This window comes from Melanaphis sacchari, unplaced genomic scaffold (assembly GCF_002803265.2).
Source record: "Melanaphis sacchari strain LSU unplaced genomic scaffold, SCAv2.0 Contig60_pilon_pilon, whole genome shotgun sequence".
NCBI lineage: Eukaryota > Metazoa > Arthropoda > Insecta > Hemiptera > Aphididae > Melanaphis > Melanaphis sacchari.
Window position 1 is genome coordinate 27,539 of NW_020271429.1, and position 26,148 is coordinate 53,686.

General features: G+C 27.2%; 2 protein-coding genes across 3 annotated transcripts in view; one reads left to right on the forward strand and one right to left on the reverse strand.

Moving 5' to 3' along the window:
* Positions 1-26,148, reverse strand: part of LOC112600077 (laccase-2-like) — a 36,308-nt gene that overhangs the window by 9,066 nt on the left and 1,094 nt on the right. Inside the window, exons 1-2 of one of the 2 annotated variants that reach the window (XM_025347226.1) lie at positions 16,633-16,764; positions 2,295-2,517 (exon numbers count right to left, since the gene is read on the reverse strand). The gene's annotated coding sequence lies outside the window, so the exon portion shown is untranslated. Of the gene's footprint in view, positions 1-2,294; positions 2,518-16,632; positions 16,765-26,148 lie in introns of those variants that run through there. The other variant, XM_025347225.1, reaches the window with a different exon arrangement.
* Positions 11,393-25,852, forward strand: LOC112600096 (glycogen synthase kinase-3-like). The gene is made up of 3 exons (XM_025347259.1): positions 11,393-11,660; positions 14,448-15,205; positions 25,743-25,852. The coding sequence occupies exons 1-2, from the start codon at positions 11,393-11,395 to the stop codon at positions 15,152-15,154; spliced, it is 975 nt and encodes a 324-aa protein (XP_025203044.1). The 3' UTR covers positions 15,155-15,205; positions 25,743-25,852.

Here is a 26,148-nt window from a genome sequence, read left to right on the forward strand (position 1 = left end):
AAATAATAATAGTAACAATGAGACTATCAATAAATCAATGATAATAATAATAATATATACAATGTATAGATACACGGCAATAGACAAAATTTGAAACGCTTGTTAGTACTTGACATTTCTAAAAGTGGCTTATGGAAAACTTACGTATGAAATATAAATTAAGTGTAAAATATAAGCTGACAATTGAATGTTGACATTAAATTTTCATCGTGCAAACAACCAAATAGTTAAAAATATATATTTTTCATAGAAACACTGAGCACTATTACAATTTTTAAATTTTTTAAACTTTATTAAGATAATAATTTATTATTAACGAACGTATCGTTATCAAAGAAGTTAATACGTTTATTAAAACAATAATATACATTATCTGATTGTATCTATCTTGTTTTTTGAGTACAATTTTTTTTGTTTACTTTTAATGTTTAAAAATCGCACGTAATATAATTACATGGGAGTTTCTTTGTTTTAAATACTTCTTAATTATCTTACATTCATGTATTTTTGGTATTAATGATATTATTTTAACATAATCTTGATCTATAAAGAAGTTTTTAATATACACAAAGCTAATAAAAATTTTAGTAAAAAAAAAAAAATAAAAAATAAATAGTTATAGATGTACCTATAAGGTCATATTCTACAAAAAAAAAATAAAATAATTGTTACGAGTTTACAACTCATGTATGTACATTGTACATGTTTAATTTATTTTAATAGTTGAATCATTTAAAAAAATGATAGATAATAATAAGTAGTTAAATTTAAAATGAATATAATTTTTATCTAAGTACAGTGGTTGTTTGATTTTTGATTTCTCGAATAAAATGTTTTCCTCGTTTAAAAGCTGACTGTAAATATACTAAATTATCGGTTTACTACAAATTCGCACACTGTTGTCGAAATAACTGCATTTAATTAATATATTCTAATAAACATATATATATATTATTTTTACAACTAGATATTTAAAACTTGACACGTTTTTTAATCAGATAATTAAAATTAATTAAATATGGTTAAACATTTATTTCTAAATTATTTTACAGGAAAAAATTAAACTAATATTTAATACCTAGAATCAAATTTGCAATCAAATTGATCATTAAGCCTACGATTAATTGCGTATGTAAAACCTGACTTGTCTAATATCTTAAAATAACCATTTTATTTTATTTTTCATCATGGCTTATAAATTTGACTATAAATATTGATTTGTTTTAATAAAATTTATAATTTCAAATAAAATAAAATAATTTGTATTTTTAATTTAAATAATTGCGCCATAAAGCTATAGTGGTCAAACAGACCAAGATGCGATTAATGGCGCACAATAAACACGTACTTTAAAGCGACTAACGATTAACGATGGATTAAGTTCTAGGTATATGAAGTTTTTTAAATTATTAGGGGCAAAGAGAAAAAGAATCATACCTAAATGCCGTATCAAATAGTTATAGAAAAGTAAACACTAATTATTTAAGTATAATAGGTATTTACCGTTAAAACATTTGAGATATTTTAAATTTCAGATATTACCAAGAGACTTATACACGAATCATTTAATTTGCGCTAATAATTTATTAACGATTATCCTTGGCTTATTTGAGTAAAATTTAACCATTTATTTTTCGACAGTAATAATAATTTTATAAATAACAATAAATGGCTGTTTAATTCACTAAAACTATGTAGAGCTTGAAGGTCTTTAAAATTAATCGTTGTCCCGTGTACACGCGCTTATTTAAGGTCTCGAAGTACATTTATACAATAATTATCGTAACGCACCGTGGCGACTCGCGCTAGGTACTTTAAAGTGTGGCATCATATTATTATAATAACGGCCAATCGAAATATATAACTATAAAATATTACCTACATAAAATTCTTTAAAATGAGCAATTAATTTTAAAGAACTATTGAAACAAAGAACACCGCAATTATAATATCAGATGACACCGCACTGTATACGAACATTATCGACACAACATTTCAGATTCAAAACGAAATGATATCGCGATTATTATAATATTATTTTATTGCTAATAGTTATAACAACGTGTCTAAAATATTATTAACCGTGATATTTTTAATAATATTACGTTGAAAATAAAAATAACCGTCCGTCGAGACGAAATAATAAAATACCTGCCCTCCAACAGTATAATACGTAACGTATCTATATAATATTAAGCCTAGTTAAAATAATAATAATTGTTGTCGCGTACGCAAAGTTGCATAATAATATTGTACCTAATTAAATTTATTTAATTAATCGCTGTATGATTTACCTGTGAACTGCGGCCGTGCTGCGGTTATCCGGCGAAGTCGAACTTTCCAACACGCGGCGTATTGTGTATTTTACGCGGACAGAAGAGAGCGTGTCCGCGGTGCTGGCGTTATACCTCACGACGTGCCGGTCAACGATCAACGATTATCGTTTTCGGAATACGCGATATGCGAACAGTCTCGCGAAATACTATGCTGTTAGGGATGCCCTTGACGCAACTGTACCTGTTAAATAAGAAAAAGAAATAAACATATAGGTAGGTACACTCACACACACACAATCACACATATATAGTATGGTATATAGTGTAGGTTATTGAAACGTCTCCGTCGTCGTGTGCGTATGTGTATATACAAGTTTAATTATTTTTTGTTTTTGTTTTTAAGGGAAGGGGAAATCATTATACTATTACAGTCCCAGGTGGGTATTAAATACGATCTAGTGACGTAGGCACACGATGAAATTGGCATATCTAACATGCCATTATATTATTATAGTTATTATCATAAATCGCACAAATCTTCTGTAAAGATAAACCACTATACGCTGTGTTATTATTAAAGGTAATACATATCATGTTGTTATTCATTATATATCTACTACCACATAATATACATATACTGTATACCTATACAAACTATATCATTATATTATATTGTTTCAGCGTCATCAGTTGAAGACTTCCCGAGAAAACCCAATGCCCAATAAGAAAAGCTTATGTTTACAAAATATGTATCACTGTAGTCAGTGTAGTCATCAATTTTCTGTGCGTAACATATTTCTTTACATACCTACTTATGAGAAAATATAATAATAGGTAATACGTCTTATAATAGTATAACTACTTATCATTATGAAATCACATTCCTCGTGTAACAACTAATAACCTACGTCCTACAGAACTGTATAAACAATGTCGTTTCGATGCTTTATAGATCAGTGGTTGGCAACCTTTTTGGACTATCGGGCCACAATCACAAATTAAAAAGAGTTTGCGGGTCAGACATAAGTAAAGATTTTTATATTTTCAAATTCTTTACTAGGAAAAAAAATACTGTTTTAAACTTTAAAATCATAAAAAGTATAGAAAAAAAATTCATCGTTCTAGAATTTAAAGCGGGCCGTATACAATAGCCACGAAGGCCGGAAACGGCCTACGGTCTGCTGGTTGCCGATTACTGCTTTAGACTGATACCTATTTTATTATATTGTATGATTAGGTATTGCTTGTTATGAGATTTAAAAACTAACACAATATTTTCCATAGATAATTGGCTTTAATTTTTCTACCTATAAATAATTCAGTATTTGCAGAATTTTATGATTTATTGAACATTATAATTTTTTAATGAATGGGTAAAATGTATTTAAATAACACTTTAGAAACCTATTTTTAACAATTTCGACGCGTTATATTATTATTTATTGAACGATTATCTTTGTTTTTGTTTATACTCTGTATAATAACTATGTTAATATTATTTTATTTGCTTATCTATTTGTTATTGCAATAGTTAGATATTTCATATTATGTATAGGTACATATAAATAAATACTATAATACTATACAAAATATTTAATAAATATGAACTCAATATTTTATCATAGTTAATTTTCCTTCTAAAATTATTTTGAATCATTACAACAATAATAACAATAATATTAGTTATTAAATATTGATTGAATATAGTTGTTATCATTAATACTAATATATATATATTTTTATATAATCAGTAATTAGTGCTATGTTCTAAATATCAACATTCGAAGACACCGCTCTACTAGATAGTTTTACTCGAAAAAGAACTCCAATCAGCGCACGTTCTTTGTTTTCATATTGTATTATAATTTGTAATATTACCTTTATTACAATCCAAGTTAAATCAATTATGATTGATATTATTTATAATAAGATGAAGAAAAAGAATAAAGTAATATATATTTATATGTTATGTACCTAGTTTAATAAATGACAAATAGACAGTAATTTTTCATTAAAACAAAATGCGGTTAAATAGCTAAATACTTATAAACAAACTTTATAGATATAAATCATTTATTGGTATATACTACACTTACATATATAGTCATTATATAAAATTGTGAATCTTTTCCCTTTCACTTGTATTTTATTTTGTCAACTACACGTGAATTGTAGAAATATGATTATATATTATTCTACATATTAAATTACAATTATAACTGTTTGCTTATATAACGATGGTCAAAACAAAACGTGTTTCTATACTGTAGTATCATATTTTTAAGATATTGTCATTAAACAAAAATACACATTCACGACTACGCTAAAAAATTATTGAGACCGTGACATTTTTTTAACGTTTATTATTAATTATACATTTTTTTTTTCATTTTTTTTTCATTATTTTTCCGAATGGATTTTGAAAATATTCGAGGACGTCAACAACCCAGCTTCAAATGAACTCTTCGACGAGTATAATAAAATTCCCCGTAAACGATGATGAATAAATACACAAGCACTACGGGTGTTATAAACATAATAAATAAAAATATACTATACATATAACATGTAATATACCTACAAAACCTGATGTCAACGCGTGTCAGAACGGCAATGAGCAAGTCTGTCCTGGGTTTTTCAAGGGTAATTGTTACATTCCCCGTGCAGTTAGTCACGTGGTTCTGTTTGGCCATTAATAATAATACCTACATATATACATAGTATTTTATATGTATAAGTATTAATATCAGTTGGACGAAAGTATTCACACGAATTTAATGAATAGATTACATCGAATAATTAAGATACCAAACAATTAACAGCTGTTAAACAATAATAACAGACTTTAATAATAATATATCGTATAAACTCTATGTATTACGCATTGATTTATTAAGTTTTCAACTACAGCGCGCGATGAAGATTAATTATATTGTTCCGTATTTGACCGGTACAGGAAATATAATAATATACGAGTACCTAGCTACATAGGTTCTGAGAATTACTATAGCTTAAAGTATATGAATCATGACGATAAATATTGGCCACTACATTATCGGAACATATTTTATTCTGTACTACTTTTAAATAATAATTCATAAATGTTTGCTTGGAGCAATACATTTATAGATCATTCAATATACAGTAGAACCTCGATTATCCGGGGTAATGATGGGGAGAGGGTCACACGGATAAATGAAAATCACGGTTAATCGAGACTTTTTATAATAATGAAATTTTAAAAATTTTGATTCAATTGTAATTTGAAATATAGGTATATAAGAAACCGTATACATACAATAATGTTATACATACATCCATAATATTGTATACAACAAGTTATTAGGGCTTAAAATATGAAGTTATCGTCAAAAATGTCATTAATACGATTGTCGCCTGTCGATCGAGTATTATGTTTAAAAATTTTCGGAAGAGTGGGCACGGTTAATCGCAACATTGATAATCGAGTCACGGATAATCGAGGTTCTACTGTAATAAAATTATTATTGTCCATCAGTTAATCGAGTATAAAAATGTGAAGTGATTGATAATTTGCTTATAATATGTTTATAAATTATAGGTATATATTTTATTATAATATTATTGGATTATATTACAAATTCAAATACAAATAAAATGTTTGATTCAATTATCGTTTAAACGACCATGAAAAACTGCTAAACTTATTCATTATATCTATAGGAATAGGACACAGATAAGTACCTAAATCATAAAACAAAATGTATTTTCATTTATAAATAAAATTAAAATTATCAGGTTATAAATATTTAGGTATACATAGATATGTAAAATAAACTTGATGATTCTAAATCAGGAAAGCTGTGCTGGTATTTTAGATGTTTGATAGCTGCTGACACAACTCAATCTTTGATAATCGGTAATTATTATTGTTGCATAAAGATCTTAACAACACTATAACAGAATTTATTTATTTTATACTAATTAGTGGGTTATCAATTTCCGGTAATCCTCGTAGATGCCCTAGTGTGTTTGTGGTATCGTGATTTCTTACAATAACGATTAATAAACTATATACGAGTACACAATAAAAATTGTTATCAATAAGTGGTTTCTTTTATCACTTATTTTTTTGTTTTTTTTTGTCAAGATTTTTCATTTATTTATTAAGTATAGATTGTATATAAAAAAAGTAAATACTGTTACCTAGTAGGGTATTGTATATTTGTATATAATTTTTTATTTAATGTTTTATCAATTATTTATATATTTCTTAATCACTTCATTAAAAATTTCTATTATTGGTGTTGTTGATTAAATAAATTACACAAAATTATATTATTATAATTTTTTCTTAGTGGTTATTAATATTTTATTTTTTGTATGTTAATTTTTACTTTTAGTAATAACAATAAATCAAACAGATCAAAAATAATTTCCAAATTAAACAAAAGTGTATACCTACAATATGTAAAATGTTTCAGTTCATCTGGTATATACGTACAGGGAGATTTACCAAACAAGATCACCTTTTTTATCCTTTTAATAAATAATATAATGTAATAAAATTGTTCAAATTCTGATTTTTGGAATTTTCAGTATATTTTATAGTTGTTGAATTTAATTTCTTTCCTCAGAACTTTTATACTATCTAAAGAATGTAATTTGTGAACTTGCATAATTATACTGATACAAACTTCAAACGAGAACCGTCAATTTTTACAGTATATTGTTAAAGAGTAATTTTTTGAAAACTTTGATGTATCTAAAGCAAAATTTAAAAAGTAGTTTTTGAATTATTAAGCTTTATGTAGTATTTACTAAGGATGTACATAGTTACATAGTTATTAAATTTATGTGTGTAAATATAAGAATGATATAATATTTTTATTCTAGTACTCTAGTTTCTAGACTTTCGCTTATACTTATTATATTCGGACATGTTTAACAAATTATATTATATTTTTTATTAATTATTAGTATTATAGTATTCAAATTATCATAAGTGATCTTTAAACCAGCTATAGCATGGACTATGATTCTCAGTACATAATGTATAATAAATTTTTACAACTACGTATGGATTTTAATTTATAGGTAAATATAAATATTTAAAAAAAAAATCATCAACTAATATTTTACAGTAAGAAGGGTAGTTCTTATTTAATAAAATAAAGTTTACATCGTTACAGACGTTACAGTACTGCACTCCTCAAATAATATAAAACGATATAAGTACTTTAAAATATATTCTACTAAATTTGAATACATTTATTGTTTAAAGAAATATTGAAAGCGAATATGTAAGGTAATTTGTTAATCACCTGCAAGTATGTACATACCTTTCATCAATCTAATAAATAATTAAATATATATATAAACATATTGATATCATTTTATTTGCTATTTCTCAATTTGTTAAGAGATTAAGTGTATTCCTAATTTTTTTTCCGAAAGATATACTTTCTTTTTTTTATCCTGTTTTAATCATTTGCTGATAAGAAATCTTTTAAAATCTTACAATTGTAAGATTTTAAGTTAAAATATTTATGGCCATTTATTTGACTAATAATTACATTACACAATATGGTATAATATTATATTAAATATATATACCAGTTATTAACCATATAGATATTGTTACGTACCTACTACTTAGTATATCCACCTACATATAAGTTTATTTTAGAATAAACGTTTACTCGGAATCGGTATTATGATTGAAACGACTGGGAATTTAAGCAGAATTTAGATTTTAATCAGTTTTTTTTTAATTTCACAACGTGCAATAAACAATCGCTTAAAACACATCTATCTATTTAGGTATACTCCATATACATAATATTATAATGAACATTTATTTAAGTTTAGTTCAGGGACATTGGCTATTCTCGTGGGCAATAAACAGTTATGTGCAAACATTTTAAGCATGTTGTTTTTGTAAACATTAATTTTCTTAAGATAATCAAATATTTGATCAAAATTTAGAATATTGAACATTTTAATTGATTCATACAGTCTGATAGCCATATCTATATAGTAGATACAAAGTTATCACTAAGTGTGCTTTTATATAGATTATTCTGAAGTAATTAGATAATAATAAAATTATTTACATATTACATTATATTATAGTAATACACATATACAAATGCCATTTAGAGCTGTTAATAGAACGAAATCCTATAGTTGGGGAAAAAAATGTTTACTCTAAGTGAATTTCTTTATAATTTAATAATTTGTTAGGTCCTATGAATATAATCTTTATATTAAATGTATAAAATAAATTTAAACATTTTATTTAGCGTTTTATAATTATCATGGTAACTAAAAAATTAATAAAAATAACTGCTATAAATATTTTATTTGAAAATTTCTAGAGGGTTGGCAAAATCTAAGAAGGTTGATGAGTGGAATGACTGAAGAGTAAAGCCTCTCAAATATAATTCAATATACCAACTTTACTAAATATTTATTTAAATAGAGTTTTTATTTTTATTTAGTAAACTGAATATGAAACATAATATTTCTCATGTCAGTTGGACTTAAATTTTAATAAGCCCTTCGCAAATCTATTGATTTCCCTAATAATAAGCCAGAATAATATTAATTTATTGTTAATTATAATTTATTCAATACCATATTTAAATATTGAATTTTAGCACTTTCTCTCAAATTACTAATAATGTATTCTAACTCTTAGATTTTTAGAGGCACCTTATATCACTGGTGGATGGAGGGCGATCTCAAGTTAATCTCAAATATATAATATATTTAAGTTAATATTATACTATTAATATACATCAAAGATAGTACCTACGGGCTACGGGTGTTTTCAATAACCGCCCATGTAAGTAAAATGTAACGGATTATACTGATTAAAGTGATATTTAAGGCTTAAACACTCGAAAGAAAAATAAATTGCAAAAAAAAATTGAAATAATGATAGTTTATAAAAAGTATGCATGAATTGCAAATCTTAATATTATATATTATAATAAAATAACACGTCGATTTTTCTCATAGGACCAACATTCCACGGTGATTGGGTTTTTACAAGTTTAATCAATAACATAATATACATATCGTAGCTATTTATCTGAGATATTTACAACACTGTCTTAATACCTATAGGCTATAAAAATGTCTACTAATAACTGAATAACGTATTATATTAATATACTACTTAGTAGGTAGACCCAGTAAGAGCAAGTTTACCAATGTCCGTTTGCGGGAAAGGAAAAAAACCCGAAGACACGGATTATTCAAACACGTAGGAAGGTAGAATACACCAGTCGTTGTCGATAATAACTATATAGCAACACGCCAAGTACCTGCCTTCACAGCAATCGTAGGAATAATACGAATCGTATTCACTTACTAGGCGCCGCACCAACCTAAGTAAATAAACGACGACGACGACAGACACATTGCATTGCACTACGTCACATGTCGTAATATAGTACATTACGACCATTACGTTTATATAGGAAATGCCGTTTGAATAAATTATCGTTTAAGCGACAAACATTAGTTACCAATACGGCAGTTTAACAAAATTGAATATTAAATATGCGCCCCCGCCGCGGAAATATATAATATTTTTACATTCGCATGGATATATTTCTGTAAAAATATTATAATAATGAAATTAATAGCCGCGAAGGTTAATGCGCTTGATTAATAACGTGTTTCGTGATCTAACGGTGTGACCCGCGAAAAACTAGGGTATTCGTCGCGATAACGATATTAAATAATCAATAATGTAATGTACAAAAACAATAAACGGTATTGACGGTTGTAATGTTATAATATTATTGTACAACAAAAACAATGCCATTGAGTATATTATTTTAATAGATAATTATCCATTTAAGTGTTTATATATGAATTTTTTTGAATTAAAAAAAAATTTTTTCTAGGTAGTTTATTGAACTATAGAAAAATAATATATTTCAGAAGATTAAAAATGTTTAAAACGAAGCACTAAATCACACTTTAAATAGACCTATGTAAATAATATTATATTAAAAAACTGTATCCTTGGACATCGATCACGGCAGAAAACATTCCATCCATTATATGCATTTAATGATAATAAACAAATAACAAAACAAAATACTACAATTCTGGTAAATGCATTATTCAAAACAAAGAAATTAGATAATATTAAAATATAATACTCAATAAAAACTAATATCGTTTATTGACCCAACAATTTAACAGTATAGAATAAGGAAAACGATTATCAACAAATTAAGATAGGTCAATCCGTATGAAACCGATTTAAATACGCACTTACCGAATATTTGAAGCTTACCGTGAATCAAGTAAGAAGTTAATTCAAAATATCCAATGACATATTTAAAACTTTTGGGCCAGAATTTCCAGTATTGAAAACTTGTTCTTTTTCCTCCAAAAACAAGGACGAGTTAAAGTCATATTGTTTATTTATTTCTCTATTTCTTTATTAACGCCATCACAATTATAATCTATCAATATAATATTACTGTACACTGTACGCAGTAATGAACATCCATCATGTAGATAATTATAGGGGGTATTTAACTGCCTAGGTATTTCATAGTAATCATAAAAAATTTAAAAATGCCATAACAAATTTTAGACTTCCCTCCAAAAAAAAAAAAAAAAAAAAAAAAAAAAAAAAAAAAACTTAATTATTTATTTTAAAATGGAATTTAATATCGATATTCAATTTTAACATTTAAATTATGATATTATAGGTCAATATCAGAACGCGTTACACAATAATTTAATTTTTTTTGGGCGTATCCGCGAGCGGCTCGGTAATGTTATGTTATGCGCTAATACCGTATTAATAAAAGTTTGTTGAATTTGTAAACAGTCGCGTAAACGGTAAGCTTTATTATTATTATTATTATTATTATTATTATTATTATTATTTTTATTTTATTTTTCGATTCGTTGCGTATATAGTAAGTTATGCCTTGTGCGTTTCATTACATAAGACGACAAACAGTGTTTTAACATAATAATAACAATATTCATCGTTCGCGCGGTACATCACCGTCTCGTTACGTGTACACCGCCGCGCCCGCCTAACCCGCTGAAGACTACTCGTCACCGGCCGTCCGCGGTGCGACGACGTCACGTCGATGACGCCGTTCGGTAACGCCGCCGCCGACGGATCACTACAAATCTCGTACGTCACCGTATTAGACGGCGGCACGTTCGGCACCGTTTACCTGGCGGTGTTGTCGGCCGGCGGCGGCAGGACGGCGCGTACTGTGGCCGTCAAGCGCATTCGGTCGCCGGGCGGCGGCCATCACGAACTGGACGTGCACAGACGGCTACGGCACCCGAACGTCGTCAGACTGCTGTTCCACTTTTATTCCGGTAATAACGAACAAAATAATATGTATGGTATGTATAATATATATATATGTGTGTGAACACATCATACACGTATGCCATCGCCGTGTGTGCGCGCGACGTCATTGCGCTGCACGGGTGCTTGTAGACCATTTCTGTTTTATATCGAGACGGATTTTGGATATTAAAATGTGTAGTTTTTTTTTAAAAAACGCGCCTCCCCCACGCACGCACACACACACACACACACACACACGACATAAAATTTAATATCGCTGATATTGACGCGCGTATATTATTATTTTTATTGTATTTTACATTCAACGTAATATTCTATTTTAAATCCATATTTTTTACACGGCTGCACAGACAAATATAGTGCGGATGAGGGAATTTGTACCTATTCATTTTTTGTTTTCTTTCGGTTTGTAAAATATTACACCGTCTGTTCGTTTATTTTTTGAAAAACAACGATTTTTGTTGGTAGTTTATCACTCATCAGTAATATTATTGTACCGCGAAAACAAAATTTAAATTTATCCTTATTTTTTCAATGATATTTATCGAGTTTGGTTTAAACATTTTAGAAAATAATTTAAAGCATTGATTATAATAATTTACTTGGTATTTATAATTAGTAAGTATTTGGTTTTGGTTCATCTAAATCCATCAAATCCCCCCAACCTTTTTTTGAACACGTATTTACGATCACAGGTATATCGGCTGTTCGAATTAGATTACAAAATTTGTAATCTAAAAAAAAAAAAATTAATAATAATAATATAATATTATAATAAAAAGAAAAAAATATTATATATAATATAATAATAATAAAAAAAAAAATAATAAGAATAATAATAATTATAATAATATAAAAATAATATATTATAATATATGATATAATATAATAATATAATATCATATAATATTAATATTATAATTATTATATTTTATTATATTATATATTATTATTATATATATTATATATATATTATTTATTTTATTATATTATATAATTATAATTTATTATTATTAAATATTATTTTTTTTTTATCTTTTTTTTATTTCTTACTTGAACTTTACATATTTTTGATAATTGATATAATTTTTTTTTTTTTTTTGTATTTTTAACTGTATTCCTAGAAATTTTAAATGCATACTTCAATATTTTATAGAGGATTTATGTAACTCGAAGTTTTATTCATGGGTAACGTATATATATATATATATATATATATATATATATACATACAATTTTAGACAAGATGAGTTCTTATTAAAAAATAGTTGGCTGGTTTGGCTACGCTACATAGTAAGGGGTAGAACGTATTAAATAAAACTTAATAAATTTATGTAATCAAAGATTTTCATAGGAATAAATAATCATGACGTCTTATTAGCGATGTTATCGAATTAACGCTTGTTTATTACTTTATTAGTACATGAATATTAATTAATGAATATGGAATAAACAATATATGCGTATACATAGTTGTGATAAAAATTTAAAATCGACTAATAGTAATATAATATATATATTATATATATTTATTTTTTTTTATATAAAATAACTTTATACTACTTTTAATTGTTACGCTTAAAATTAATTATTAATTACTAAATTGATAACAATAATATAATAATTATCAGTAAGATTAATATATTTCATTTGGTGTACTAAATTCGTCTGCAGTTTTTGGTCGTGTTTATTAATCGTATTCGTTCATCGATTTACATCAAATTTGACAGGAACTGATAATAAGTACCATTATCGCAACAAGTGATTGAACTAGTCGGGGATTATCGAAATTATCGGTTGTCAGTTTTTTACATGCAATAAATTATATTAACGAAACGAACGATTCCCCGGCGGCTAAAATTTCTACAAAATAATCGACCTACTATATCAAAATACCACAATACTAAAAAAATAATTACAATTTTCATTATATTCTCATACCTTGCAAAGTAACCATTATTATACTATTATTATTTTAAATTTTTTATCGAAATATCGAAATTTATTACATACTTAAAAAGGTTGTATGTGTAATGTATGAGTTTAGTGATGTAATATTGTAAACATAGGTATATAATAATATAAATAACATTTTTCATTGACTTTGAAAATACCTATACTAAATGTTAAAGTTATAAAATACTTTTATAATTATTGTATGATTCATAAAATTTGGACCGAGATCATGACAATGAATGTCTGAAGGAATTTATGTAATTTTTAAACTAGCTTAAAAATTGTTGAGACGTGTATACTATATAGGTAATAATTATATGTAGTGAAATGCGTGCCATAACCTTAAACGGAATAACTGCGCATGTATTACTTAACCCAATTACAAATAATTTATATAAAAATAAAAAAACAAGGCGCACGAAGTTTACCTATTACAATATAATACACGTAACCTGACCTAACGCAGGATCGATAAGTGAAAATCGAAATACATAGTTCAGGTATTCGTATCCTCATGTCATATGTTAACTCATGTAGCTGAATAACGCGCATAACATAAACTAATTATTAAGTATGCCTAGTGAATTTTTTTTTTTGAGAATTAATTTTATTCTGCAGTTATTTATAATACTATTACAAAATCGCAGATAATGTTTTAAATTTGTATATAATATATTTTAAAACACTTTAATTATGCTCTTGACTTAAAAAATTAAATAAATAAAAAATACCCGAATAAACGAATTATTATTATTATCTTCACAATGTTATGCGCGTTAAGTGACACATAGCCAACACAATACGTCATCATCTCGATCGGGGCACGACAGTGTACATGTAGTGACGTTATGTGTGCGGTGCAGGGTCAGACGGCACGGGCGGCGGCGGCGGCGGCAGTCAGCTAAACTTGGTAATGGAACTGGCGCCGACCAACTTGGACCGCGCGATCCGGCGGTTGGCCGCAGTCGGTCGGACCGCGAGCACCGGCCACGGTAAGCTGTACGCGTACCAGATATTCAGGGGCTTGGGATACGTGCATTGGACGGCGGGGCTGTGCCACCGGGACGTGAAACCCAGCAACCTGTTGCTGTACCCGTCCACGGGCGTGCTCAAGCTGTGCGACTTCGGCAGCGCCAAGGACCTGTCCGACGGCCGGCCGAACGCTCGGTACGCCTGCTCCCGCCGCTATCGGGCGCCCGAGCTGCTGTTCGATCAACCGCCCGACGCGCCCGACTACACCGCCGCGGTGGACGTGTGGAGCGCCGGTTGTGTTTACGCCGAACTCATGGCGGGCGTTCCCCTGTTCCTCGGGACGAGCGTCGAGCACCAGCGAGCGTTGGTCGCGCGTCCGCCGGAGTTCCCGAGATGGGCACCGGCCGACGCTGTCCGGCTGGTAACGGCCACGCTCCGGTTTGACCCGGACGCCAGGCCGACTGCTCCGGAAGCGTGCGACCACGAGTGTTTCGACGCGATCAGACGGCCGGGCGGCCATCGGCTACCGCCGCTGTTCGACGACCACTACGACGACTACGTCGACGACGACGACGACGGCGGATACGATCGAGTCTGAATATATCGCGAGGGCGATAACGCACGCGGTTTGCGGCCGGAAACGTCTGAGGTTAGGTTACATTAAAAATATTTTACGATCGTCTCAGTGTGGTATTGTGCGTGTGCGTGTGTGCGTGCGTGCGTGTGTGTGTGTATGTGTGTGTGTGTGCGTGTGTGCGTGTGTGTGTGTGTGTGTGTGTAAGTAGCGCACAAATACGAGGGTGGTGGATTTTATGGCTCACGATAGAAAGGGGAGGAATGGGGGTGCGTATCGAGATTAAAAGAATTGGACTAAATTCAGGGTCACGTTTAGAATTTATTGCACTGACTAGTAAAACAAATTCTGCTACTTCACCTACTAATTTTCGGTTTATTATATTAGTCTTTTGTTTATTTTTTCGTCTAGAAAATGACTTAACATGAAAACTGTACAGCTAGCAGGAGGGTGCCTCACCATTATTGATTTGGTTAAATAATATAATAACATAATATATAATATAATTTTTTTTTTTTTTTGACATTTTATTGGGGCTTTGTGATGGGGTTTTTTCTTATACACTGAAACAGAATCGTTTTTATTCAACGATAACTGTATATTACAATAAATAATTGTAAATCTATTGTGAAAGAACTAATTTATGTACTTCAAACATATAACATTTAAAAAAATATAATTTTTTTTCACTATTTCCATTAGTACCGTCTATCATAAAATTATATTTACTACCCAGCACAATTGTGCCAATTGCATTTCCCTAAATCTAACCCTGATTAAATATGTTTTATATCCAAAAATATATTCTAAATGTGTAATATCTAAGTAATAATATATTAAATCGAATGACAATCCATAAGTCGATATAAATATTCGATGAAATTTTATATATTAGGTATTCGAAAATTCGAATATTATTAATTATTATCGACATCGATGTGAAAAGACATTTGTCGTACTACGGAAAAACTATATAAAACTATTTATTTATTTTAATTTCTTGATGTTTTATAAAAATTAGTGTTATAGCATGAGTTATTATTTATAAAACTAAAAAAAATTAAAAATCTTAATTTAGTCTCGTGAGCAGGTGATTCGACAATTCACTTTCAAAAATTTATAATATACAAATACGAATACATTATGAAAATATGGTAATATTATCAGTGACGTAACATGAACCTGGTGTCCCTAGGGCCATAGAAGGCGAAAGCTCTCATAAGCTCTCTCTCTTTCTTTTTATTAATTATGAAATAATTATGCTAGAATGGGTTTATAATTAATCTTTTATCTATTAATAATCTATTATTAATAATAATATTAATTTTTTATTGCTTACAAATTTATTTAAAAAAATAACATTGTCAAATTAAAAATGATCTAGATAAAAGTACTGTGCCCTTCCTTTCATCAACTTCGATGTACCTGTAGGACTCTGGCACAAATATGCGACTAAATATTATCATATATTTGAGGGTATACGCATAAAACAAATGACTTACCTTTATTGGCATGTATTGTCTGTGACGATGTATGATGAGAGTATTGTAGTGTTTGTTCTACGCGGAAGTGAATTTTGCAGTTAACTAAACGTCTCACACCGGTTTTGGCGATCGAATAAACAGTGTGAAAATATGCAGAAAAAACCTATATATACATACATGATATTTATATATAGGTATGACAGGTATGTATATATATATACTATATAGGTATGACGTAAATTGTAATTTTTTGGAGCTATTTATCGTTTGCGGTTATTATCGTAAAATATTATTTAATTATAAAGTGTGAGGTGTTATTTAATATATATTACTATTATATTTTCATTGATTAAATAAACACTGTATACTACATATTCGTAATAAATATGATAATATTACTTGTTTATTATTGTCTGCTGTTGACCGAATCGATGACGCTTCAATCGTCGATCCCGTGATATCGCAGAACAAATGCGTCACAATAAGTCACGTCGAGGTTCTCTACATAATATATTATTGTATGTTTAACTAATAAGCTATAACGAATAGCACAGACAATAATTATTATTGCCCGGATATTGAGCATGATATATTATAATTTATAATATTATTAAACACCGTGTATGGGATATATAGGTAACTATCAAGGGCGATCTCCCACAGGTGCAATACCGGAGAACACTAAACTCTTGACAATAAAACGATAACTCTTAATATTTCAGAGTGATTAATAATACGTTTAATTTCCGTTTTTAAAACAAAATGTACTATTACAATAGTTTAATTAGCTCCGCATGGTTTCCTATAACATTAAATAATATTACTAACGTTCAATTTCAATGGGTATCTATTTGCTGTATTAATAATAAAGCCGTAATTATATTAATAATATTTGAACAAAAAAAAAAAAAAAATACCTAATTAAGCAGTTTATTGCATATCTACCGGCCACCAATAAAGATTTAAATACACTAAGGATCACTTGCATTTTATTACATAGCACTAAAGTATACCTACACTATATACGTATGTTTGAGTCTAAAAATAAAAATAGAAATTAATCAATAAAAATTATAATAGTTAATAAATAATATTTTTTTTATACGAATATATTTTAATATATTATGTATTTAATACGATATTTATGTTTATTTTTTTACAAAACGTTTTTAAATGATGTGTTCAAAACCATATTTGTACAAATGATGCGAATTTTAATTCATAATTACGTTTATAGTATAACAATAAATTTAAAATAGTTTATCGGGTAAATTATTTTAATGTTTATATTATGGGTAACTATAAGTGAGAAATAGTAATATAAATGTATCTAATCATTATTTAAGTACATTAATTAGTATTTTGATTTTTAACTCTAATAACTTATTTATAATAGTATATTAATATATAAGTGCATACAATAAATTTCTAGTTAAAAAAATTGAGCTAATAACAATGTTAAATAATAATTTTGCATTTGAATATATTATTATAGTATAACATATATGTATTATTTTATTGAAATAAATTCGTGACAGTATTAGTCACCCTTGGATGGTAATATCATACATATATTATATTACAATATTTACGAACTTTTGAAAAAAATTTTTTTTAATAATATACTCGTATTATATTCAAATTTCAAAATCATACTAGTACAATAAGGTGACGTGACTTTTAAGTCATAATTACGGTGAAATTCAAAAGCGCGAATCGTCTATTTTATTGATAGATTAAAAGCGCAAATTCATTTTGCGCTTTTGTACCTTAGTAGTGGGATGAAATCGCTAAAATAAATATTGTACCCGTTACACCATAAGTTTCATTTTAAAACTATTAATTATTAAATTAAATTGTTCATTTTAATTAAATATACAGTATTTTTATAATTGAAAAATACATCAACAGTGATGTAGTTCAGTTGTAGTTAAAGTATTATCATATCGTATTTTATCGTAACAAATCAAGGTAAAAGTTGATAATCATTTGAGTTAACTATACAATATATACAGTATAAACTTATATCAAATGGTATTTGACTTGATAGTTAATATACATTTTAAGTTATAACTAAAAGATTACTATATGACTTTAAATTTATTTTTAATTGACACATGATTTAAATGGTATTTTATCAGACAACTACTAATAACTATTAATAACTATATGACTTTAATAAAGAGTATTTTATTTTTGTGAAATTTATTTGCGCTTATGGTTTGTTAAGAAGGTATTTATTTTTTGCACTTATGGAATATTTATTTTTGCGTTTTGGGTTGCGCTTAGGTTATATTTTGAGTTTATGGGCTATAGCCCATAATTAACATTTATAGTAAAATTGCAAATTAAATATTTTATTGAGTAGATTATTTTAAAGTTCATACATCAGGTACATACCTATTATTCATATATTCAGGTACCTTATTATTTTTACTCTATATCTAGATGGCAATGATAGTACTCATCAAGAAAGTATTTTTAATAATTATTTCTGTATTATTTATCAGTTTATCTGGTTCGCAAAGCAGACGCAAAATACATACTTAGCATTATTAAAAAATTGCAGCCTACCAAACTGTATAATTAGACACTGTGTAGAAGTAGTCGCCTCCTATTAATGGTTAAAAAAATGTATATATATATATATATATGTTTACCAATTAACGAATATCTCGGAGAATCACTTAATATACAATACAAATGTATCTTTACTACACGGCGTTTTTATACATTATGATCTTTTGTCGTAAGAGATTTTTTCTTAGATTAAATAACTATTATTATTCGATTCAAGGTCGACGTCTTCCAACGGCAGTTATTTTTAAATCATAAGTTATGTCCGTTCTTTTGCAGCTAATTTCTCAATGCTAATATTATATATTATGTTTAATACATGCCGGACCTTGTATACGTCATCGCCGTATTATTATGTTATCGGTCCTCGTAATATTTAAACATCATAATAATAAAACTGTTCCAATATTGCTTTTCGTAGATAATTTCTTTGACCGATCAATAAATGAATGTTTGAGCGAATTTATTTTTATTAGGTATAGTAAACGTTATATCATGTAAATATCATAATAATGTTATTGTACTTATGTACAACGATTTTATAGGGTCATCGTCGGAATAAAACATGCGTACAGAGTTCGGCGGCAACGATTTATTCCGGTTTTTGGTTCACGGTTGCTGAACATTGAGGACAGTACCTACATTGCGTATCAAAAGTAATAACAGCGATGGTAAAGAGAAAAAATATGTGCATAATGTATTATAATAAATAAAATAGACACAAGGCTATGTACTTCTATCTGATGACCCTACCTAACGTAACTTTAATAAATAAATGATAATAATATTAATATGAAAAAAAACTTTAAAAAAAACATACATAACATGCATCTACAATGGAATACACAAGGTTCATTTTTAATTGTTGCGTTTCTTTTTCGTAAAATTAGGTTAGTAAATTGTTCTAAAACATCCGTTTTCATGGCAAAAGTGTATAGGTATATAAATTTAGGTAACTATGCTGTAGCAATGTAGCGAGTACCTACACGCGTAGGATATCAAATTTCAAATGCTTTCCAATGGAAATGTCACCACAAATAACGTGTACGATTTACAGATTACACTATTTTAATAATAATATATTATGTATATTTTATTCGAAGATTATTGTTTTGTGCAAATAAATATTAAGGTCAAATTCGATAAAAATTGAGTGTAAATTCTCAAGTGTCTGTGATTCTAAAATGTTAGTTATATATTATTATTTGCATTTTAAAAATGCATGAATATACTTCAGTATAATTATACTATTAAATTAGTCATGTCTGAAAAAAATAACAAGCAGTCGTTTATTAGGTACTACATCCGTTATTAGAAGACCAACATTCGAGTTTCTTGACTCGGTTAATTAGGTAAACCAAGAAATATTATCGACTGTAACAACCTGTTGATGTGAAATATCAAAGTACGTGCGTTATATATATTATTTAAATTTAAATCAACGTTTCCAATTAAAATAATAACGAACAAATTATGTATTATATTGTGCATTATTATTATTATTAACAACGATAGGTAGTCTGTAAGGTTATGTATATGTATATATATATCCGTTCAATCTAAGTTCATTAGCAATATGTAGGTAGTAGGTACGCAATGTAATACGTGCAGCGTATAAAAAATAAATTTCAAAAACTCCTGCAATATATTTGAGATTTTCCATGCGTTTTTGGCAATTGAAATAATTATAATAATTATTTTGGTTTTTATTTTTTAATATACCTACAAGACTATAGTACTTTTATAAAAAATATTGGGTTCATGAAAAGTAAAGTTAACGTTTTAAATTACCGATCCATGAATGTTTTTTTATCAAATTTAATATTTTCTTGAATGTATGTTTTATGGGACATGCAAATGTGGAATTCACAATATAAAGTAGGCAAAATATAATTATCATAGAAGGTAGTACTTATAGCAAATTAACGCCAAGTGTTAAAAAATTGACTGCTGATGTTTCTAGATTACTTGAGTTTATAAAAAATGTAAATATATTTTTGATAATTCAATAAATGTACAGTGAACTAGGTTATATGTATTTTTAATTAAAATTAATTATTTTAAGGTTTAATTTATATATTTTTAAACAATATAGCATGAACTATGAATTATCACGTCTTAATTTTTTTTTTGTTTCTTACATACAGTGTGATCATGATAAGTTAGGTGTTCACACTGTATATACTTCACAATTTAGAGTACCTATAATTTTTATTGCATCAAGATAAATAATCAATAATGTATTTTTAATAATTTAGCCCTCAATTATCTGAATCGTTTTTAGTTTTATTGTAAAATTATCGCTAATTACCGCTATTTAATCTTAATATCAAAGTATAAACTAATACAATTATTTTTTTTATTTTATAAGTTCTATATTAATATTTGTAATTATAGAAAGTATCGATGTGAACTTTATATAGGTATAACAATAGTTTTTTGACTAAGGCCTAAGATATAGGATTAATGAACAAAAATAATGCTCGAAAAGCCACGAATGATGATGATAAAAAAAATATTGTATACAATTATGAGTATTAAAATATTTTTGTAACATGTGCTGTGTTAATTTTTTATTATATAATATTTTGAATATTGCAATGTAGATAACTTAAAGTCAATATGAAACGAGTGTAACAATTAAATTATGTTTAATGCATATGCTGTGCACTATACTTGTTTATTTAAAATTATGAAGACGTAATTTTGTTTTGATATAAATCATAAGCATATAATTTTTTTTTTCAATCAATAAAATTGGTTACTATTGAATTAATACGTACAATTATTTAAAAAGAAAATTTTAAGGAAATGACTGATTAAAACTAAACTAAAAAACTGATCAAAATATCATATTATAATTGAAAAATAAAATAATTTTTTTTTGCATATATATTGTAATACTTTTCTCCATCATAAATTCTTACTAAATATAATACTGATGTGCATAAAATGCATTCTTAGTTTAATATATGTAGTTATTTTATGAATCTTTACCTATATTAGATAAAATCGTTCAGATATTATTATCATTGTTATAGTTATTCAGTATATTATATTATTTGTTGTATTTCTAAGTGCAAAAGGAAAACAATTAACAAAAAAAAAAAAAAAAAAAAGAAGCTTTTATGTAAAATTCAATCCATCGAATAATAAAATAATCTATTATAAAACCATAAACTGGTTGTATTATTTGTACTAATCTTGTTAGAAGTATCAGAATATAAAAGTATAATGTTTAATCATGTATCTATCGACTTGCCTGCAGTGTCTAGAGTGCATAAATTTAATATTCAAAATATAATATGAGTATAGACCTACAGTAGCGTAACTCCTCTTTATGAACAGTAAGCACTGTACATAATATTGAAGATTTACGTACATTTACATCTTTACTTGACATATTTTCTAACGATTTTATTGGATAATTAAGTAAGATAATATCAATTTATTTTATTTGAAATATCTACAGTCGACTAGTGTCGCAGTAACATAATAATAAATTATGGTAGAGTCAAATTAAGAGACAGGTCTTTTCCGGTACTTTAAGCGAAACTTTGATATTTTTACTAGAAAACCTAAATTCTTTCTTCTGTAAACCATGTAAAACCAGAGAAATATGTGAATGTATTTTTTGAAAACTGTTTAATGATGGATATTTTTCAAAATTATTTAATTATGTTTATGTTAATGGATATAATTTGTTTTGTAATATTAATTTGGATTACTACTAAAATACATAAGCATGAAGTTAAATTATCACTTATTTTTTAATTATTTCAAAAATAATGAAAAGTTAATACAATTTAATGAATCAACAATTTTCTGAATATCCTAAAACATTGCTTTTCAAGAAAAAAATTGTATTATAGGTACGTCAAAGAATTTAAATATAATATTTATTAAATTTAAAATTTTTCATATATTTAGGAATTTTAAAATATAATAAATTTATACTTTCCAGCTCAAAATCTAACCTTTTGGTATATAGTTTTAGTTTAAAAATGTATGTACAAGTATTTATTTTATATCGTATATTAATTATGTTTTTTTCGACTGACTGATTGGTTGTATGTATAAAGTAATATCTATATTATTATCTTCCGTTATCTATGAATGATCTTTTTGCAGTTCCATGTATTTTTAAAAATTTAATGTTTATCCTAATCCAAGCATAAAAAATTTAAAATACAATTATATATATATATATAATGTATGTTAAACATACTATGCTTATACATACTTATATAAATTTTATATTATGATAATAATTATTAATTGAAACATAAATTATAATATCTAAAGGCTATATTTTATTTATATTTACAGCTCATGGTAAACAAATTTAGTTTACTAACTGTAATGAATAATAGTAAGTATTAGGTATTTCTAAAAATATATATATATAAAAAAAAAAATAGAGATTAGTAATAATTATTTGTATACGTCGATTTTTTTTAAATTCAGTGTCGGTTTTGGGTATGCATCTGATTTGTTTTGAAGGTCACAAACATTCATTCATCCGTATTTCCACACGATACTCTGATAAAAATAGTATCAACATTTTTTGTATGTTAATTATTTCTTACATGTTCGATTATTTCAATGCCATGACTATTATATACAACTAGAAATAAGTGATGCAATAAATTGCAAGTATTTTTTTCTTACGTAAGTTTTTCAGAGATCATCCTACGGTCACACGCAAGTTTAAGGTCTAGGCTATAATTGTTATAGTTTTTTCTCCAGGTTTACGAATACAATCCAATTTATTGAAGGTGATCGCGTTACGACCGATTTTACATCTATACCATTGATCTATTGTACTCCCTCTCAACATCTTAACCATATAAAATATTAAGTAGATGATTTTACAATAGTATAAATAATAACGTATTGTAATGAATAATTATTAATTAGTGAAGATTATCAAAACGCATATACTCTATAATACTTTTATAATAATAATACATAAATATAAATTTATGTATTTAATACCTAACTTATGTAACTGCGAAGTGAACTAATTATTACAGCATTAATAGCCTCAATTATGTAATAAAAATCTACACCTTGTAAATTTATATAGTATAACAACAAAATTAAATTACGATTGACGAGGCTCAAGTAAGAAATCCATGATTTATAGCGTATAAATAAAAATATAAATATGTAGGACGTAGATATCTAGTTTGTATTAAATTTAACCAGTAGATAATTAAAAATTCACAGATATATATCACTCACTGGTTATAAAATATACAATCACATATTCACATGTGGATGTTAAAATAATAATATTTACAAAAAAACCATAAATTATTGCATCACTCAAATACTTCACAACTTCATAAATATCTTAATTATTTTATTGTATAATCGTTTTAAGATTTTATATTGTATTTATAAATTTACTGTTCACAATAGGTATCTTGGTGTAAATGTAGATAATATGTGTTATACATGATAATTTTATCAAACCAAACACTAAAATTTGTCAAATTTATAACTGGTATAGAATAAAATTGAGTTTAATTACCTAATATTTAACTCTTTTATAACTAAAAAATTTTCAATAAGTATATTCAGTCCTTCACCTAAAAAAAAAAAAACTTTGCAAATAACGTAAAAATAATTAACACAGTGTTAATTTAATTACTTTCCGCGATTTTCTCATAGAATAATTTAATATTATGGTAATTCATTTGGTTTTAGCTATGTTTAAACTGGTCCGTATTACGGTCGTTTTATTATTATTAAAAATATTTAAATGCTATTTATTTTTATTCAAATAATTAAGATTATAATATTTCACAATTTAAATAACAATATTTTAGGCAAATACTAACAATACTAATATCTAATGACATGGAAATCGAAGAATGCAGGTTCGATATAATTCGTAAATAGAAATATTGTTAGAGGAAATTATAACTATTTGCCACAAATATTCAAAATTAGAGACTTTTAAACCTTGAAAAGTAGAATACTACAAAACATCGTATACGCATTAATAATTTATTTTTAATTTTTAAATTTTTAAATTTTTTTTTTTTATTGTTATTAAGTCGTCTCGGAAATATTAAAAGTAACCCGCCATACAAATGCGAAACGGAATGCAAACTTTCACAGTTCCCAGCAGAGGTGCCAGCTGTCAAGTCCAACCCTCGTGTATAATAGTGTGCTAGCTGACTACTTGGCAAATAATATCTTACGAAACTATATAAATATAATAACGTGTAACATATGAAATAAAACCCACCCATTAAATTTCTATACATATGTAGGCAGGTAAATCGGTTCGCCTGAGAGCTTATATTCCGAGTTTACGATCGTGTTTATCTCTCAATACGTGACTAGGGGTCATATGCCGGGCAATGCGCAGAGTGTATGAGTACGTATATTTAATTTTAATGGACATTATTTTATTGTGATCGCGATTATGCAACGTCGTTGGCAACTGGACGTACCGCGTCCTTGGAGGTCATTTTATTATTATTATCATTATTATTGTAACTATTATTTGTTTATTTTTTTTTTTTTTTTTAAAGATGTTTCACTTTCACTATCAACGGTGACCATCAACCACGACCGGACAAACTGGAGCTTTGTCAGATTGTTCACGAAAAGTCGCAATTAAGGATTCAAATTACCGTGTAAACCGCAAGCACTTGATATTTTGGTTATTATTCCCATCGATGGGTACACACGTAATGCGTGAGAATGATATAATATAATATTCACAACAAAAATCGAATACATTTTTACCTATCATTTTCTATAAGACGGCGTTTTGTGTATGCAATTTTAAGGTAAGGTTAAAGTCGACCACAATCATAACAACAACAATATAATTTCTATTAAACAATATTATTGTATAGTTTATTCAGCAATAACAATAACTTTTTTTTTTTTTGACAGAGTTTGTATACTACGTACCTACGTAGTATATTATGA

What these genes read in the sequence shown, in the direction of transcription:
- LOC112600096 (XM_025347259.1), top strand. Translation starts at nt 11,393, where the DNA reads ATGACGCCGTTCGGTAACGCCGCCGCCGACGGATCACTACAAATCTCG. An exon ending in CGAACAAAATAATATGTATG is followed by an intron (nt 11,661 to 14,447) that starts GTATGTATAATA and finishes TGTGCGGTGCAG; the next exon opens with GGTCAGACGGCACGGGCGGC.